The following is a 21063-nucleotide window of genomic DNA, read 5'->3' on the forward strand; positions in this document are numbered from 1 at the left end:
AAAATTGCTAGTTATTCACTTTTCAGTTTGCAGGCATCGCTGGCAAAGCCAGAATTTCCATGGAGATGTTGGTGTGGGCCATCTTCTTGACTTGCAGGATTCCTTTCAGTGAAGGAGCTCCTGCATTGCTGTTGGGTTCCTGGATATAGACAATAGACAATGGGTGCAGGAGTAGGCCATTCGACCCTTCTAGCCAGCACCGCCATTCAATGTGATCATGGCTGATCATCCCCAATCAGTACCCCGTTCCTGCCTTCTCCCCATATCCCCTGATTCCGCTATCTTTAAGAGCCCTATCTAGTTCTCTCTTGAAAGTATCCAGAGAACTGGCCTCCACCGCCCTCTGAGGCAGAGAATTCCACAGACTCACAACTCTCTGTGAAAAAAAGTGTTTCCTTGTCTCCTTTCTAAATGGCTTACCCCTTATTCTTAAACTGTGGCCCCTGGTTCTGGATTCCCCCATCATCAGGAACATGTTTCCTGCCTCAAGCGTGTCCAAGCCCTTAACAATCTTATATGTTTCAATAAACTCCAGAGTGTACAAGCCCAGCCGCTCCATTCTCTCAACATATGACAATCCCGCCATCCCAGGAATTAACCTTGTAAACCTACGAAGCACTCCCTCAACAGCAAGAATGTCCTTCCTCATATTAGGGGACCAAAAATGCACACGATACCCCAGGTGTGGTCTCATTAAGGCCCTGTACAACTGCAGAAGGACCTCCTTGCTCCTATACTCGACTCCTCTTGTTATAAAGGCCAACATGCCATTTGCTTTCTTCACTGCCTGCTGCACCTGCGTGCTTACTTTCATAGACTGATGAACAAGGACCCCCAGATCCCGTTGTACTTTCCCTTTTCCCAACTTGACGCCATTTAGATCCAATAAGATGAAGTAATGGCCATTTACCTTCAAGTCAATATTTTGTATGACTCAAAGGGGAACTTAATGTTCCCAAGCTTTGTTGTTCCTACGTTAACAAAAGTTTTTTTTTCCCAAATCGTTGCTTGCCATTTATTGGGATTGGAAAAGCAGAACCCACAATTTTTGCATTTTGTTCACTTGGTCTGGTTACGCGAGAATAGTGTTGACCAGGTTAATTGAGAGAAGCCAATTTCATTTTGCCACTGAAGCTAACCATGCAAGATATTTTAAGAAATTGGAAAACAAGACGATGAATAACCATTAAATTTCAAAGACACAGTGATGCGGCGTTAAGTTGCTGCTTTACAGCGCCAGAGACCCGGGTTTCATCCTGATTTCGGGAGCTTTCTGTACAGAGTTTGTACATTCTTCCTGTGACCACATGGGTTTTCTCCAGGTGGGCTGGTTTCCTCCCACAGTGTGTAGTGTGTAGGACAGTGCTAGTGTTCATAGTGATCGCTGGGAGGCCGAAGGGCCTGTTTCTGTGCTGTGTCACTAAAATAAAGTCTCTAAAATACGCATTTGTGCAACATTTAAAATGTTAAATAATTTTCATAGGTTTTCTCAGATGCAACATGTTGCAATATATTTTGCTTCTTACTGGAGCCCCTCAACTAGCATGATTCACTGCTTCCATGTTATATTTGCTAGTCAGTTCATTCCATTCTGCTGAATCGTGGTTATGGTTAGAGTGAGGGGCGGGGTAGGGAAGGGTCTAGAGCTGTTATTGATTTGGTCCAGTATTAAGACATTTATATTTTAAGTAAGGACTTTTGCATTTTGAAGCTTGAAGCTGAAGCTTGAAGCTGATTTCTGATAACATTCCATAGCATTTTTTTGTTGTAGATTCAGAAAAGGGTGCTTGGTTTTGTAGCGGCAGATTTTTATATCGTTCAAGAGATTCCTCCCTCTGGCCACTAAGTGGACTACATGGTTAAGGAGAATGTCGTTATACGCATGCGAGCTCTCCGTCAGGGACCTTCAGAGCTTCTTCACAGATAAATCTTCATAACACAGTCTTTTGATGAATATATTCTTTTTGTTGATGAAAAACAATAAGGTGCATCCAAACTTCTTCCGACTCATGCGCTATAGTCTTCATCGAACTCCAGTTTAACGCTTTAAAGGTTAGAAAATTCCTCGTGTCTCAGTTTCACTTCGCATGGTCAAAGGGTATACCTTCCCCATGCTGGTCCAAAACTAAACTAAAAACTAAGGTTCTGCGCAAGAAACTTAGCTTCAAACATGCCCTAAATGCATCATAAATCCCACCCACAATATAACGGGCAGTCTAAAATTTAAAGACTCATGCCATCATTAATGACACACAAAACAAGCCAAATGGCCACTACAGGTTCTTGAGACCCCATATTTAAATAAAGACCCAGTAGCCCACATATGCAGGAAGTAAGTTGAAAATGACTGCAGCTAACTGTAGCTGGAGTCATTTGAAATTAATAATGCCTTTATTTTTGACAAATGACACCTGTTCCTATTCTAATGTTGTCTAACCTTGACAATATTACCTCCTGTAAAGTACTTTGTCCAAATAATTCCTTAAAGTTCTTAACATTGAGATCACCCTTTGTTTAGTGGTTTGAAGACTTACACAATTCATGATGTAACCTTACAGTAAATACATTTCTGGCATGAAATGATCATGTTCCCTCTGAAAATAAGGGTGAAATGTGAAGAAATGCTGCCATTAATCAATGAATATTGAAAAGTGCCTAAACAGCAGGGAATGGCAAATATTAAGCCCAGTTTAAATCAAACTGAAGGCTGCATATATGCTGAAGTGCAGTGTGTTATCAAGATGCACTGGTAACTTGACCCAAACCCCTGAAAATTCTCTCCCAAAGTGTAAAAGATTCCTCCTAGTTGGGCACCATCCAATTCAGGAAATTTAATTAAAGCCATCATCTTCTAATTCATCACCTCATAGCAATATGAAAGCATATTCAGCACAGATTACAGTAGTTTGAATTCAGTTATTACCAGCCACCTCGAGGACAATGAACATTTGTCTTTCCATCGATGCCTAAGTCTCATGAATTAAAATGATCAGTTTTGACTGAAGTTGTAGAAAACCTTGATCCTGAGCAAAAGAAGGAAATGATAAAACTTTGTCAGTATATGTTCGTCCGCCAGAGATCTGTGTTATGGCACCAGAAAAAAAAGATGGGTGTGAACAATACGGATAAAATGTGCCAATAAATAACTATTAATGGTGAACAGGGTGAATTAGGGAGAATGAGTATACTTGAGATCCATTTGGCAGGATGAAATAAATATAGAGTGAGTTGCATAAACGGGAAGTACCCATATTAAGGAAAACATTCAGGAAATTGAAAGAATTTGTGAAACAAGAGGTCTGTCAGTATCCATCCAAAAATGCCTCATCTGCTTTGTCAAGTGGATGTAAAAGATCAATTGACATTACTTTGAAGAAAAAAATAAATATCTAGGTTATGGCATATATTTATTCCCTAATTGCCATTATATTTTCTCTCAAGCGATCTAATTGTTATCACTAGGTTGGTTACGTACTTATAGATCGCTATGAATCTCATGCTGTAACACTGGTTGCACTTAAATCTTTTTGGGCTGTTCAAGGTCATGAAAGACATGAGCAGCAATGTCATTTTTAACTAATCTAGCAATACGTTGAGCTGTAAATAACAGACATCTGATGTTTACATTAAAAAGAATAATATTGAACCAAAAAGGCAGTGCCATCACTTTACCACTCCCGTGGCCGCACATGGGGAACAATTCAATTATGTGTAACTCAATACATTAAGAACATTGCATTTTCTGGACTGAAAGACCCTGTGAAAGCAATTTAGAAATCGATTGTAATCATCAGTTATGTAAATGGAAAATGTCCAAAGTGGGATGCAAAAAGTAAAGCAATTTGTTTTAGCAATTTAAATGGACCAACCGCAGTTTAAGAATAACTTTTTTCATATTTAACAAAATAGTATGTTGGTGTTCAAGGACTGCATGCAAAAGGACAAATTCAAAAATAAACTTCAGAAATACTATACTGAGCAAATTCAAAAATAAACTTCAGAAATACTATACTGAGCAAAGTGGGAAATCTGTACAACCAGATTCTGTTGACACACTGAAATGCAAAAAGACTGCTTTCAAAAAACATTGTGATACGGTTTGCATGTAATCCGTGACCGAGTGCCGTGATTCCCAAAGCTTTCCACCACTGTGCTCTGCCTTTGTTGTAACTGGCCTGTTATGGACTAGAAGTTTGAATTTGATTGCTACAGTTAGTTAAGAAAGACATTAAACTGGTTCCATGCGACTATCAGGATGATTAAAGGCTCAAACCAATTTCAAAACGTAAAGTCTGCCGATATGAAAATATGATGCATAAAAAGGAAATTAAGGGAATGTGCTGATCTGAAATGTAATGAAATGTTCTCCAGAGATGCTGCCTGACCCGTTAACTTGCGTGTCTTTCTTTGATGGGAATACTCAACTGATTAGGCAATGACGGGGGGACAAGCAAGCTTGATGCTTCAGTTGGTGGCATGCTATGGACATGTTTCTCTCTCCACTGACGTTACTATAATTGATTGAAGACAAACTGGCTAGATTGTAACCTTTACTAATCCAGCAATTTCTACAGTCCCATATTTATGTAGCAGCTTTAATACATTGTTCCTCCAGACAAAAAAAAAGGACTTTTGGATTAACTTCCAAGCACAAAGATCAAGCACAAATTGGTATTTCGATGTTGATTTCTCCATCTACATGCCACCACCCCCCCCCCCCCCCCCTTTATAACCCACTTGCACAGTGATACATTTTGGAAAGTCATTCAATGGTAATGAACAGTAAATGGTACTACGCTGACGAAAGTTGATTAACAGAGACACCTTGGGGTTCAAATCCATAGTTCTCTGTAAGTGTCAATGGCTGGATGGGGTGGTGAAGAAGATGCATGGCATGCCTACTTCATGGATCTATACATAGAATGTAAAAGTCTGGATGTTACGTTGCAGCTTTACGAAACACTGGTTAGGCAGCACGGAGCATTGTGTGCGGTTCTAGTTGCCACACTAGGAAAGGCATAATTGCACTGGAGAGAATGCCGAGGAGATTCACCCTGTATTGGAGGACTTTAGTTATAGGAAGCGATTGATTAGCTATAATGAAGGAGGCTAAGGGGTTGTCTGATATAGGTAAGATTAGATAGCCCCACATTTTTTCCTTGGTGGGAATTTCAAAAACAGGAGGAAATATGTTCAAGTCAAGTGGAAGTTTTAAAGGGGATGATGGGCATGCGTTTTTTCCCCCACAGATTAGTTGATATTTGGAATGAACTGCAAGAGGTGGTGGTAGACTCAAATATAATAACTGTTTCAGAGCCATTTAGCAGACACTTGAATAGACAAGGAATGGAAAGATGCAGTCCTATGTGGTAGTTTAGATGGGTAAAACTCTGGATCTGCATGTGATCATCTTAAGGGCCTGTTTCTGTGCCGTACCACTGACTAATTTCCTCTGTTATTCTTGTAACCATAGCATTTTTTCTTTGTGGAAAGTGCTAATCAGTTGATCAAAATGATGCAATGCTGCTATGTGGTGGAATTTTTATAATCACTGTTAACCAAGACCAATCTGTCTTAATGATGCTTACTGATTTTGTTTTTCTCCTCTTCCTTCTCCCCATATTTTAGTCCTTGCATACATGCAATTTGTGGAAGATTATTCTGAGCCACAGCCCCACGTTTTTTATCAGACACCACAGAATGAACATATATATGAACAGCGAAACAAACGCTTTCAGGAAGTCTATGGTTTCAATGACTCCTTCAGCAGCAATGACTCATCTCTAGAGATTCTACCGCCTCCAGCTCTGCCACCCAAACAAAGACAACTGGTGAGTTTGACTTTATTTTTGCGGGGAATGCAAACATTTGCCAGATATTTTAAGGTTCGGATTTAGGGCTTGTAAAACCTAAGTTCTTTGGAGGTGGCAGGACGGAAGTGTGATGAGTGGAAGGAGAGGAATGTGGCTAGAAGATTGTTATTTCGGTGAACTTGCTGTTTTCCCATTGGAAAAGTTTGGCACAACTTTTGTCATTCGCTCTGAAATGTCCCATTTTTGGGCATTACTTGTATATTGGATGGAAAGGATTTACATTTTTGCCTTGACTATTAATCTTAACTGATCTTATCTGAATGCTTTGGGTTTTCATGGTTATTTCTTCCATATTGAAGCTTAATTTTTTGTAAAAAATTATTCCGTGTTCAGACATATTATCATAGAAAATAGATTTTGAACTTTTAACTTAATATATTGTATTTAAAACAAATCATTTTTACTTTCACAGTTGTTTCAGTTTTTAAATTATTTAGTGTTTTGTTTATTTCAATGGAAGGATCTTTGTTAGTTATTGGATGTATTATTTTCTGTTAAGACTCAAAGTTGTACTTGATCACATATTATTTTGAGCACCAATTTACATTTGGGATGAAGAAAATATGATAGAGCAAAATAAATATTTCTGGGCAAGATGTTTTTTTATGAGCTAACGGCCAAGTGAATGAACTTTAGAACTTCTGGAGGAATAATGATCATGGCACTTTTAAGCTCTTAACTTTAACTTTATTAATTTATGGACCTGTTAAACTGAGTTCTTTCAATCTAAAGTCAAGTTGACTCAAACACTTGTTGCTGTTAAAATCAATTCTTTATTCAGCTGAGACTAGTCTCTTGAACCTTCCAACACAGAGCTGATGCTCTGGGGCGGGTCCAGAGAGGAGTAACTTTGATACAAACTCATGGCATTTATATAGGTATTAGACATTTTAGATACAGAGGGTATGACAAGCTAGTAACCAATCATCTGAGTCCTTCTGATGATTTACAACATCAGTCACATGATCCCCCTTCCCTGGCCTCATTACAGCCTGTGCTTTATAACTGTTTTAGAATTATTTTATTTCAACACAGCAAAACCCCAGTAGGCTCTTATGAAAGACCATTCCTCAAAATACAAGATACGTATATAACACAATGATCACACAAGTCATACACACTTTCTATACCAAGAGAAAATATATTTCTATAAATCTAAACCATTTCTATAAGTCTAAAGTGTACCTTTCTATTAAGCCAATACATTTCATAAATTGTTTCACTATAATTTCACACATTTTGAAATACCATTACCTATGTCTTTAAAACATTAATTATATAAGTTTGCTGAATTACAGTTTCTAAGTTCAAAACGCACATTTCCATCTCCCATCCAAAGATACATGGGTCGTAAATCTGTCAATTTACTTAATATGAGTTTGGTGCCTTTCCTGTTATCGGGAAGTAGGATTTCCAATCTCATGTACCAGGCAGAACACAAGAGACTACATCTCAGACCATTACGTCAGAATTCCATCTGCTTCAACCTTCTATAAACTACTCCCTCAATCTAATTATTTCTCAAAGCAACTATTCTTTCACTTACATCCCTATCCATATAGTCACAGAAAAATTGTTTAAACCTAGTTTATTGAATTGATGACTCGAGGCCTAAAGTATAAAATTCTGATCAATTCCGCTCTTGTCTGTCATAATTCATTCGTGTTATTTCTGCAGTCCATTTTTGACCATTTTAAGGTGTTAATGCTCAATAGTGAATTTTCTGCAGTGAAAGATATCAATTGAATATTCATTGGCAATAAAATAGGGATGTTTGAAGATGGTGCAAAGGAAAGCTTAAATTCATTTCAGCTGCCATTTATTTTACACATTTTTTATGTCTTCATTTAATAGAAACATAGAAATTAGGTGCAGGAGTAGGCCTTCGAGCCTGCACCGCCATTCAATATGATCATGGCTGATGTGTGTTCATTTATGAAGTGCTTTGCTTGTCATTTTTATTTTTGACTTAAATACATTTCTTTTGATTTGTAATACAAATCCCAGCTACAATCTGTATGAGTACTTAATCTGTGATTTGTTTTTGAAAGGAATTAACATCGAGTACACACATCCGTCCTTGTTCTCTGTAAATAATGCCGTTGGGCACCGTATATTTATATCCATATCATTATTTTCTACATGCATCGATTTAAATGTATATTTCCTTCTTTGTCTTTTTAAAAAAAAATGTTCTGCAGCCTTTTTGAATGACTTTGCCAGAATCTTTGTCTCATTCTGTACAAATCAATTGAAATGATTCTCATTATATCATTCTCTACTGCATGTTAAATCTACATGGACCGTTTTTTATCATGGGGATTAGGGGAAAGCAATGGATTCAAGCCGGTTAAAGTTAAAATTAGAACAGTGTGTTTTGATGTTGTCAAAGCAATATTGCATTCAGGGTTATGTCAGTATTATTAATCTCACAAATAGCTAAATCAATCCATCAACCAAGATATAGTTCAGACTTGAGCTTGCAGACTACTCCTGTACACACCATACAATTGGGATAATTGAGATTGGCATAGGCAGGTTGTAGACTGAGTACTCCCTTGGGCAATTAATACTTTGAGTTGTATTGGTAGATGTCCTGTTTTGCTAGATATTGGCACTGTAAAAAATATTTATTTTAGATTGTTGATAACATACAAAGTTTCTCATTACTTGAATAAATGTTATTAAGTATAAATTGGATTTTTTTTTGATTGGTAATCTTTGCATTGAGTTTCCTTTGCACCTTCTGAGATTAATGTTATTGATTTGTAGAAGGATTTTTGCCATTTTTAAGGCAATTTGAAAACTTAAATTTAGTTACTACTTTGAGAAATCCTTTATTCTATTTACTCATGTACTTTCCACGTACTTTCCATGGTCTTGTAATCCTTCAGCTACTTCCAACATTTTAAATTATTTATTTCACATGCGCTGCAATCAATCCTGCATATAATCAACCAAATGCCTGTAAATTTGTTATTTGAATTTTTTGAGACCTTTCAAAATTGCCTGTTGCATTCAATTATGATGCTGTAATTCGCCTTTCTAAATCAACTGTATACCTTTTCACAATTTTCTATTTTCAGCTGACAAGGTCTAGATTTCTTATGGTTGTGCAGAAAACAGTATTGTGCACATGTTGTCCAACGAACCTACATAAGCACAAGTTCTATTTAGGTTGGTTCTACAATAGCAGATACCCCGTTCATATATAAAACTGAAATCTTAATGTGAAGCAGCCACGATCACTTGCACAAGCACGTTTACAAAACAGCTGATGTTACACCAAGTAGATGGCTAGTCTGCTAGTGATCGAGACTATCCAGTTTGGAGTTTAGTGCAATGCTATAGGCTAAAGCACTGGCTTGTGTTTTCTTGGGAGGTCAACCTTATGAATGCTGAAATGTTTTTGATTTCTTGGTTCATATGTTTGAAAATTCAGTTCCTTTCAAATTAGCTTCCATTTATTCAGCCAAGCCATTGTTTGATTACAAACAGGAAATCAATGCAGCATCCAAATTTGATTATCGTAAATCTTTCTATTTCTGAAATGAAGTGCACGTCTCAAGAAATTAATTAAAGGCCTAGGGATCGTCAAAGGTGATCTCCCACTCTGAACATTGCTGCTTAACATAACCAGCTCACACTCATCACATCGGCGAAGTTACTTGTTCAGTCAGTACCGTGTTGTTCATTAGAACATTGCCATTTTTTGGCTATGTAGAAAGAGTCCTAGAATCAAGACATAAATGCTTATAGGTTCCTAAAATGAATGAGGAATGACTGTAGTGTCATCAGAAATAGTTGTATATACACCTGGCTTGAGTTCATTTGTGTGGATGAGAAGCTAGGTCGGTTTTGCTTGGAGTAGGAGACATTTGGGGGTGGTTTAGTAGATTTCAAAATTCTGAAGAATTTAGGGGTATAGAGAAATTCTACTTGTTCTTGGTTCTTAGGTTCTTGGTCCTCCAAAATATTCCAAATGGAATTTAAACTGGAGGTGGTGAAGGGAGGGCTTAAGCCAGAAAGGGTTAGTCTGTCAAGTCGGGTCAAGTCAAGTAGTCAAGTCGGGTCAAGTCAACTTTATTTGTAACATACACATACAAGATGTGCAGTGAAATGAAAGTGGCAATGCCCGCAGATTGTGCAAAAACTCCAGAACAGAGTAGAACAGAATCAGTATTTACATGTTAGAAAATATTTTTTACAAAAGACACAACACAACAGTAAATTAGTACAGTAAATTAGTCCCTGGTGAGATAAGAGTTTACAGTCCTGATGGCCTGTGAAAGAAACTCTGTCTCATCCTCTCTGTTTTCACTGCATGACAGCGAAGGAGTTTGCATGACTGTAGCAGCTGGAACAGTCCGTTGTTGGGGTAGTAGGGATCCCCCATAATGTTGCTGGCTCTGGATCTGCACCTCCTGGTGTATAGGTCCTGCAGGGGGGCGAGTGTAGTTCCCATAGTGCGTTCGGCTGAACGCACTACTCTCTGCAGAGCCTTCCTATCTTGGGCAGAGCTGTTCCCAAACCAGTTTGTGATGTTATCGGACAAGATGCTTTCTACAGCCCCAGAGTATAAGCACTGAAGGACCCTCAGAGAGACTCTGAATTTCCTCAGGTGCCTGAGATGGTAAAGGCGCTATCTTGCCTTACTCATCAGTGCGGCAGTGTGTGTTGTCCATGTCAGATCCTCTATGATGTGAACTCCCAGGTATTTAAAGATGCTCACCCTATCCACAGTGGCCCCATTTATCTCCAGTGGCGTGTACGTCCTCGGATGTTGAGCCCTTCTAAAGTCCACAATCAGCTCCTTACCTTTTGTGACATTCAAGAGGAGGCTGTTGTTCTGACACCAGAGTGCCAGATCAGGCCCACCATCACAGTGACATCAGCAAACTTGATGATAGAGTTGGAGCTGAACCTGGCCACACAGTCATGTGTGTACAGGGAGTACAGTAGGGGGCTAAGGACACAACTCTGTGGGGATTCTGTGTTCAGGATGAGGGGGTTGGATGTATGTCTCCCCATCTTGACCACCTGGGGCTTGGCGGTGAGAAAGTCCGGACCCTGGCACACGGGAGTGTTCAGCCCCAGTTCCAGCAGCTTCTCAGCAAGTATAGTGGGGACTATGGTATTGAAAGCTGAACTGAAGTCAATGAACAGCATCCTCACGTAGTCCCCCTTCTGGCTGTCAAGGTGAGAGAGAGCGGTGTGCAGAACCTGGGAGACCGCATCATACTCAGAGCTGCTGTAGATTTGGAAGCAACAGCAGGAGAAGTTAAGCAAGAGAAAACACTGATTGGCTCTAGCCCAAGTGGGAGGAGAGAAGTGAGTCAGAGCGGGGAAAACAGTTGAAAACTGAGGAATTTGGTTTGTAAATTGGTAAATTAGGCAATTTATCAGTCAATATAAGCAAGACTGCTCTTAGGGAGCGACAGTGAGGGAGCGGCCTTGTGAGGGAAGTGTCCTGTGAGTAAAGTGTGAGTCTTTGGCTAGGAGGCTACGCAAAACACTGCAGAGGGAGAGACGAAAGAAGGAGATGTTAGGCAAGCTGATTCAGTGTGATGCTTGCAGTATGTGGGAGGTCAAGGACACTGCTGGTGCCTCTGGCTGCTACAAATGTGACAAGTGCATCCAGGTAGAGCTCCTGAAGGACCGTGTTGGGGAACTGAAGAAGCAAGTGGATGACCTCAGGTTTGTCCGAGAAACGGAGTCATAGAAACATAGAAATTAGGTGGAGGAGTAGGCCATTCGGCCTTTCGAGCCTGCACCGCCATTCAATATGATCATGGCTGATCATCCAACTCAGTATCCCGTACCTGCCTTCTCTCCATACCCCCTGATCCCCTTAGCCAGAAGGGCCACATCTAACTCCCTCTTAAATATAGCCAATGAACTGGCCTTGACTACCCTCTGTGGCAGAGAGTTCCAGCGATTCACCACTCTCTGTGTGAAAAAAGTTCTTCTCATCTCGGTTTTAAAGGATTTCCCCCTTATCCTTAAGCTGTGACCCCTTGTCCTGGACTTCCCCAACATCGGGAACAATCTTCCTGCATCTAGCCTGTCCAACCCCTTAAGAAGTTTGTAAGTTTCTATAAGATCCCCTCTCAATCTCCTAAATTCTAGAGAGTATAAACCAAGTCTATCCAGTCTTTCTTCATAAGACAGTCCTGCCATCCCAGGAATCAGTCTGGTGAACCTTCTCTGCACTCCCTCTATGGCAATAATACTTGTTCCTCGACAAGTCCTACAGCAAGATTGTTACACCTAAAGTACTGGAAGAGAGAAGGTGGGAGACGGTGAGAACGGGAGGGAAGCATGTAATGCAAACTTCGCCGGGTGTTGTACCTCTTGTGAACAGGTTCACCCACTTGGAAGCTGTCGGGACAGAAGACGTTTTTACACTGAGCGGCGGAGTGGCTTGTGATGCGAATAGGGCTGTTGAGCCAAAACCAAAAAGGCCAAAGTCGGGCAACGCCATTGTAGTGGGAGACTCCATTGTGAGAGGTACGGACAGGGGTTTCTGCGGCAACAGACGGGATTCGAGGATGATGTGCTGCCTTCCTGGTGCCAGGATCCAGGATGTCACGGACAGAGTGCAGAAAATCCTCAAGGGCGAAGGTGAACAGCCGGAAGTGGTAGTGCATGTCGGCACAAACGATGTCGCAAAGAAGGGGATGAATATTCTGCAGCGTGACTTTAGAGAGCTCGGAAAAATGCTGAAAAGCAGGACCTCCAGGGTTGTTATCTCCGGTTTGCTTCCAGTTCCTCGTGCTGGCGAGAGCAGGAACAGGGAGATACGGGACCTGAATGTGTGGCTGAGGAACTGATGCACGGGGCAGGGATTTAGATTCTTAGATCACTGGGATCTGTTTTGGAGTAAGGGGGACTGTACAAAAGGGACGGATTGCATCTTAACAGGTGGGGGACCAGCATTCTGGCAGGCAGGTTTGCCACTGCTACACGTGTGGTTTTAAACTGAATAAGGGGGGTGGGGTGTCGAATGGGATCGTTGAGGATGGAGTTAAAGAGAAAGGGTTTCTTAAATGTGTGAGCGTAGAGACAGAGGAGTGTAAAATGAGGGTAGAAGCAATAGGTAGCAAGATGAAAAGTAAAAGTGGCAGGCAGACAAATCCAGGGCAAAAATCAAAAAGGGCCACTTTTCAACATAATTGTATAAGGGGTAAGAGTGTTGTAAAAACAAGCCTGAAGGCTTTGTGTCTCAATGCAAGGAACATTCGTAATAAGGTGGATGAGTTGAATGTGCAGATAGCTATTAATTACTATGATATAGTTGGGATCACGGAGACATGGTTCCAGGGTGATCAAGGCTGGGAGCTGAACATCCAGGGATATTCAATATTCAGGAGGGATAGGGAGATGGGGTAGCGTTGCTGGTTAGAGAGCAGATTAATGCAATAGAAAGGAAGGACATTAGCTTGGAGGATGTGGAATCGATATGGGTAGAGCTGCGAAACACTAAGGGGCAGAAAACGCTAGTGGGAGTTGTGTACAGGCCACCTAACAGTAGTAGTGGAGTTGGGGATGACATCAAACAGGAAATTAGAAATGCGTGCAACAAAGGTAAAACAGTTATAATGGGTGACTTCAATCTACATATAGATTGGGTGAATCAAATTGGAAAGGGTGCTGAGGAAGAGGATTTCTTGGAATGTATGCGGGATAGTTTTCTAAACCAACATGTAGAGGAACCAACGAGAGAGCAGGCTATTCTAGATTGGGTATTGAGTAATGAGGAAGGGTTAGTTAGCAGTCTTGTTGTGCGTGCCCCCTTGGGCAAGAGTGACCTTAATATGGTTGAGTTCTTCATTAGGATGGAGTGTGACATTGTTAATTCAGAAATAAGGGTCCTGAACTTAAAGAAAGGTAACTTTGAGGGTATGAGATGTGAATTGGCCAAGATAGACTGGCAATTGATTCTCAATGGGTTGACGGTGGATATGCAATGGAAGGCATGTAAAGACTACATGGATGAACTACAACAATTGTTCATCCCAGTTTGGCAAAAAAATAAATCAGGGATTGTAGTGCATCCGTCGATAACCAGGGAAATCAGGGATAGTATCAAAACAAAAGATGAAGCGTACAAATTAGCCAGAAAAAGCAGCCTACCAGAGGACTGGGAGAAATTCAGAGTCCAGCAGAGGAGGACAAAGGGCTTTATTAGGAAAGGAAAAATAGATTATGAAAGAAAACTGGCAGTGAACATAAAAAGTGACTGCAAAAGCTTTTATAGATATGTGAAGCGAAAAAGATTAGTTAAAACAAATGTTGGTCCCTTGCAGTCACGAACAGGTGAATTGGTCATGGGGAACAAGGACATGGCAGACCAATAACTACTTTGGTTCTGTCTTCACTAAGGAAGACATAAATAATCTGCCGGAAATAGCAGGGGACCGCGTGTCAAATGGAGGAACTGAGTGAAATCCAGGTTAGCCGGGAAGTGGTGTTAGGTAAATTGAATGGATTAAAGGCCGATAAATCCCCAGGGCCAGATAGGCTGCATCCCAGAGTACTTAAGGAAGTAGCCCCAGAAATAGTGGATGCATTAGTGATAATTTTTCAAAACTCTTTAGATTCTGGAGTAGTTCCTGAGGATTGGAGGGTGGCTAATGTAACCCCACTTTTTAAAAAGGGAGAGAGAGAGAAAACGGGGAATTACAGACCAGTTAGTCTAACATCGGTAGTGGGAAAACTGCTAGAGTCAGTTATTAAAGATGGGATAGCAGCACATTTGGAAAGTGGTGAAATCATTGGACAAAAAAGTCAGCATGGATTTATGAAAGGTAAATCATGTCTGACGAATCTTATAGAATTTTTCGAGGATGTAACTAGTAGAGTGGATAAGGGAGAACCAGTGGATGTGTTATATCTGGACTTTCAGAAGGCTTTCGACAAGGTCCCACATAAGAGATTAGTATACAAACTTAAAGCACACGGTTTTGGGGGTTCAGTATTGATGTGGATAGAGAACTGGCTGGCAGACAGGAAGCAAAGAGTAGGAGTAAACGGGTCCTTTCACAATGGCAGGCAGTGACTAGTGGGGTACCGCAAGGCTCAGTGCTGGGACCCCAGCTATTTACGATATATATTAATGATTTGGACGAGGGAATTGAATGCAACATCTCCAAGTTTGCGGATGACACGAAGCTGGGGGGCAGTGTTAGTTGTGTGGAGGATGCTAGGAGGCTGCAAGGTGATTTGGATGGGCTGGGTGAGTGGGCAAATGGCATGGCAGATGCAGTATAATGTGGATAAATGTGAGGTTATCCACTTTGGTGGTAAAAACAGGAAAGTAGACTATTATCTGAATGGTGGCCAATTAGGAAAGGGGGAGATGCAACGAGACCTGGGTGTCATGGTACACCAGTCATTAAAAGTAGGCATGCAGGTGCAGCAGGCAATGAAGAAGGCGAATGGTATGTTAGCATTCGTAGCAAAAGGATTTGAGTATAGGAGCAGGGAGGTTCTACTGCAGTTGGAGACCACACCTGGAGTATTGCGTAAAGTTTTGGTCTCCTAATCTGAGGAAAGACATTCTTGCCATAGAGGGAGTACAGAGAAGGTTCACCAGACTGATTCCTGGGATGTCAGGACTTTCATATGAAGAAACACTGGATAGACTCGGTTTGTACTCGCTAGAATTTAGAAGATTGAGGGGGGATCTTATAGAAACATACAAAATTCTTAAGGGGTTGGACAGGCTAGATGCAGGAAGATTGTTCCCGATGTTGGGGAAGTCCAGAACAAGGGGTCACAGTATAAGGATAAGGGGAAATATTTTAGGACCGAGATGAGGAAAACATTTTTCACACAAGAGTGGTGAATCTCTGGAATTCTCTGCCACAGAAGGTAGTTGAGGCCAGTTCATTGGCTATATTTAAGAGGGAGTTAGATGTGGCCCTTGTGGCTAAAGGGATCAGGGGGTATGGAGAGAAGGCAGGTACAGGATACTGAGTTGGATGATCAGCCATGATCATATTGAATGGCGGTGCAGGCTCGAAGTGCCGAATGGCCTACTCCTGCACCTATTTTCTATGTTTTTTATCCGTGGATCTGTTCGGACGATATGCGAACTGCTGCGGGTCCATGTTGCGAGGGAGGAAGGCGCAGATGTGGTTCTTGATCAGCCTCATCGAAGCATTTCATGGCGACCGAGAACGTGAATTTAAGATGATTGGTAAAAGAATCAGACAGAAGAGGAGGTATTTTTTTTTAAAACAGTCTGAGACTTGTTGCCTGAAATGGAAGTGATAATAATATAGCATTAACATTCAAAAGGAATACGATATAAAGTTTTTATAGAGCATTATGGAAGAAAAATAATATTAAATCGAAGCAACCAGTTATCGAATGCTGAACACTACTGGGCCCAGGATTCTTTTCTCCTGCTGAATAGTCACTATATCCCCATCCCTCCCTCTTTCCATACCCCCTATCTATCTATCACTTACCAGGCTTTGTCCTGCCCCCACCTCATCCAGCTTTCTCCTCCCTACTCTAATCAGTCTGAAGAAGGTTCCCCATCCAAAACATCACCTATCCACGTACTCTAGCGATGCTGTCTGACCTTTCAGGTTAGATATTCTTATCAGGTTAGATTTTACAAAGAATGGCTGCTAACATCAAATGATTCAAAAGATTTCACTCAAAGCAACGTATGTAGTAATTGGATATATTGGAGCTCCAGCCGGCAGTACGGAGGAACAGTTGAGGATAAATTTCTTTCAAATCAAGGACAGAACACAACGTGGCTGGACACTGAAATATCTGTACCGTTAGTGCTGTTTTGTAATCGACTCGTGTTTTTTAATCCATTGGCGTTACTTGGAATTTGTTGATGGCACATTCCTATTCGATTTGGATAAAGCATTGAGATCCTGGTCTCCAACTATCTGGAGTTGTTATCTATCCAAATATTTTTGATGTCTAATAGAATTAAGCTGTTTTAATAGAAATTTGAGAGCTGGAACATTTTTAAATTTGTGCGTGACATTTTCAAGAGAATGATTGATTGAAAGAAATGAAAAGAACACTTGCACCAGTTTAACCAAAACAAATAAACGCTATTCGGTTCTTTGGTTGGGTAAACCCAAGGGCGGATCAGATGTTAAATGGGGTATAACGTAAAGATTGGATTAGACTGGATTGAGGAAATGCTGCCATGGCTGTTTCCATTGGGTATGAATGGGCCAAATCCAAGTCTGATTATTCGAAGAAACCAGCATTGAAATGTAATTTTCTTTAATAGTTATTTGAATAAAATTATTTGCACAATATAATTAGCAAACGTTTATAAAACTTTAGCAAACCTTGATAAAACTTTCCACGAGTGGGGGGGGGGGGGGGGGGGGGGGTCGTCGGCTGGGAAGTTCAAATAGGAGATGTAAAGCTGAATACATTTGATGGAATGCTGGCAGTTAAGGCTCGTCATACCAGACATTCAGTACAATCATTCCAGATAAGAAAAATAAAATCTTAATCTGTAGAGTTGTGTAGACATAGCTGCTGCAACCTTTCTCTCTCTCTCTCTCTCTCTCTCTCTCTCTCTCTCTCTCCTCTCTCTCTCTCTCTCTGCCTCTCTCTCTCTCTCTCTCTCTCTCTCTCTCTCTCTCTCTCTCTCTCTCTCTCTCTCTGCCTCTCTCTCTCTCTCTCTCTCTCTCTCTCTCTCTCTGCCTCTCTCTCTGCCTCTCTCTCTGCCTCTCTCTCTGCCTCTCTCTGCCTCTCTCTCTCTGCTCTCTCTCTCTCTGCCTCTCTCTCTCTCTCTCTGCCTCTCTTGCTCTCTCTCTCTCTCTCTCTCTCTCTCTCTCTCTGCCTCTCTCTGCCTCTCTCTCCCCCTCTCTCCTTCCTCTCTCTCTCTGCCTCTCTCTCTCTGCCTCTCTCTCTCTGCCTCTCTCTCTCTCTCTCTCTGCCTCTCTCTCCCTCTGCCTCTCTCTCTCCCTCTCCCCCTCCCTCTCCCTCTCCCCCCCCTCCCCCTCCCCCCTGCCCCTCCCCCTCTCCCCCTGCCCCTCTCTTTCTGCTGCTCTCCCTTCCCCCTCCCTCCCCTCTCCCCCTGCCCCTCTCCCCCTGCCCCTCTCCCCTGCCCCTCCCTCTCCCTCTGCCTCTCCCTCTCCCTCTCCCTCTCCCCTGCCTCCCTCTCTCTCTTTCTGCCTCTCTTTCTGCCCTCTCTCTTTCCTCTGCCTCTCCCTCCCTCCTCTGCCTGCCTCTGCCTCTGCCTCTGCCTCTGCCTCTGCCTCTGCCTCTGCCTCTGCCTCTGCCTCTGCCCCTGCCCCTGCCTCTGCCTCTGCCTCTGCCTCTCTCTCGCCCTCTCTCTTGCCTGATATTCCACACAGGCATACGCTGCTACCTCTTCATCCTCCTACGCTTCATCCTCGTTCTCATTCTCTCCCTCGTTCTCTTTCTCCTCCTCTTCTTTCTATCTTCAGCAGTCGAAGGTGCTTGTCCTGCCTGAGGACGCCAATACTGCTGCCAGTATCAGCATGTCTGTCTCCAATTCCTTCCTGAGTCGTCACAGCTCCTTATCTTCATCTTCGGTGAGTGGCCTTGTGATCTGCTGTGTGTGTGCCTTTTTTCAGTTGCCTCTGCTGATCAAAACAAAATGCCATACTTGGTTGTCATTATTTTTCTCTTCAAAAAAATTGTGCTCTGTACTAATTTCTGAATCTTGATGGCTATTAATTTGTGGTGATCAAGAATTTTATTTGCTTTTTCCTGAATTGTAAATATGCAATTAAACAGTTGGGGCCAAGCTGTGGAGGATAGGCAGCTTGCTCCAGATTCCTACCTGAAATTGTTATTAAAATTGAAATTGGGCCGTCTTACAAAACACTCCAATTCTTTATTTAACATGCCTATATAAGCTGCAGAGAACTGTCTGGATTTTTTTTTGCAAGCAATTGAACTGTCATATTACCAAAGTGACCAAAGGTTCCTATAATATTTAAACATAAGTTTCATGTTTTATATGAATTAAGGTTACGTTCTAAGACAGCATTTATTACATTATGAGATGATTTTGTTGATGCTGTGGCAACGGTGCCTGGAAGTTTCGCCTCATTTGACATCTTTTCCTATCCTGTATTGGTTCGTGAAAGCTTTCCTATCCACTTTCAAGACTAGCTAACAATATAAGAATCTGCATTGTTTGAACAGTTTGTTCATATTTGTTATTTACAGAATGTACTTTGCAGAATAACAATTTGATGTGGTTCATATTTTGGTGACGATGGAAGTTGCACCCTCTATTTTTGTGTTTGATGTGCTTTACTGTATTGTTTCTTGTGAAATGAATTCGTATCTTATTATTCAACTGAAACATTTTAATTGAATTTCCCTAATTTGCGAGCCACATGTATAAGCTCATAGGAGGGAGGGAATGACAATTGAACGTTACAACCTTTGCAAGCTGCTGTATTTGTGGATCAGTTCCAAAGCATGATTCGTGCATTCTCCGTCGTGTGTAATGAAAAAAAATATTCATTCATGGATTTCTCTTTGTGAGCGCTTGCAAGGCATTCCTTCACATTTGTCCTGCTATACTTAATTACCAATGCCTGTAAGTGCAACTAATTGATTTTTTTTAAGGGTTAAGACTGCCTGGGTTTCTTCACCTGTTCCATCACATTACGCTTTTCAATATTGATGAATTTTTTTAATTAAGTGAGAACATTATTTGTTAACTTCAAATTTCTGAATACATGGATTTAAATTTATTCCAGGTGAAGGGTCGGTTGAAATAGGTTTTGCCTGCCATTGCAGATTGCTGTGTTGGAACAAAACTGTGATAATTAGAAATTAATACCACAGAATGGATTAAGATTCTGACAAAAGCTTTGGTCAAAAGCAACTATCGATTCCACCTGAGACATTGCTGTTATTATTGAAGTAACTCATTTTAAACCACTATTTGTGCTTGAATATTCCCTCAAACTACTGCATTTCGAATAATTTGCAAAACTCCAAGAAGGAAATGATCAAAGCAAAACATCCCTTAGTTATTTATTTAAAGAAGCCAAAGGCAAAATGATGTTAATAATATCTATGTTAATAATATCTATGTTAATAAAGTATCAGAAGGATTTCTGCAAAGGTATCAAATTGAGTTAAGAGCAAAAGTCATCACTGTGTCTCTCAAGTCTGTTCTGCCATTTAGTGGGATCATGACCTCTAATTCCACATACCCACTGGTAAACCTTGCCTCCTGCTTTCCCCTTCATCCCCCCCCCCCTCATTTTTGTTCCCTTTTACATTCTCCCCTCTCTAGTACCCATAGATGTGTAGATGTAGTTGAAGGGAGGAGGCTGGTTGAAGGGAGTACCTATAGATGTGTAGATGGAGTTGAAGGGAGGAGGCTGGTTTATATGCTGGACTGGACTTAATGCACAACTCTACAAATTCCAGCAGTCTTGGACACAACAGTTGTCAAAATGAGCTGTGATACATGCTGATAAGGTGCTTTCTATGGTGCATCCACCAAATCTGGTGAGTGTGATTGAAGAAATGCTGAATGTCTTTAACTTTCTAAGGAAATAGAGGATTTGGTGTGCTTTGTTAGCGGTAGTGTCATTGTGGTTGGACCAGGACCAGTTGGTGATATTTGCACCCAGAAAATTGAAACTCTTCACCATCTCCACTTCAGCACCATTGATACAGACTGAGGCATGAGCCCACCTCCTGAAATCAGTAACCAGCTCCTTAGTTTTGCTAACATGTATATGTAGTTGGAGCAGAATTTGCAAGAGTTTTGGACATATAGGGAGTACAGTTTGGGGCTGAGAAAGCAGCCTTGTGCGGCATCAGTGTTGAGAATTATTGTGGAGGATGTTTTGTCATCTATCTTTGCTAATTGTGGAATTTGGGGAATTACAGTGTCGAAGGTAGAACTGATGCAGGTGTCCTTATTATCCAGATGTTGCCAGGATGGGTGTCGGGCCAGGGAGATGGGTGGTGGTGGTGGAACATTTGCAGTGGTGTCTGGGAGACGAGTTGATTTGCACCATGACCAGCCTCTCGAACCACTGCATCAAGTTTAGTGTTGGCAATAAAATTGCATTGAGATCACATTGGTATATGGGTGAACACAAAATGCGTTGGATATTCAGAAATTGTACCTAATAGGGGAATGGTGATTGCATTATTCAAGTCAAGTCGACTTTATTTGTCACAT

The 21063-nt window shown here is 41.2% G+C and overlaps 1 protein-coding gene across 12 annotated transcripts in view; it reads left to right on the forward strand.

Moving 5' to 3' along the window:
- LOC129711967 (rap guanine nucleotide exchange factor 1-like) overlaps positions 1–21063 on the forward strand; it is a 122176-nt gene that overhangs the window by 63789 nt on the left and 37324 nt on the right. For 6 of the 12 annotated variants that reach the window (XM_055660036.1, XM_055660035.1, XM_055660037.1 and 3 more), the window contains 2 exons: positions 5629–5831; positions 18230–18430. In XM_055660036.1, the coding sequence (XP_055516011.1) occupies positions 5629–5831; positions 18230–18430 (404 nt within the window). The remainder of the gene's footprint in view (positions 1–5628; positions 5832–18229; positions 18431–21063) is intronic. The other 6 variants (XM_055660040.1, XM_055660043.1, XM_055660044.1 and 3 more) reach the window with 2 other exon arrangements.

This window comes from Leucoraja erinacea, chromosome 31 (genome assembly GCF_028641065.1).
Source record: "Leucoraja erinacea ecotype New England chromosome 31, Leri_hhj_1, whole genome shotgun sequence".
In the NCBI taxonomy this organism is placed as follows: Eukaryota; Metazoa; Chordata; class Chondrichthyes; order Rajiformes; family Rajidae; genus Leucoraja; species Leucoraja erinaceus.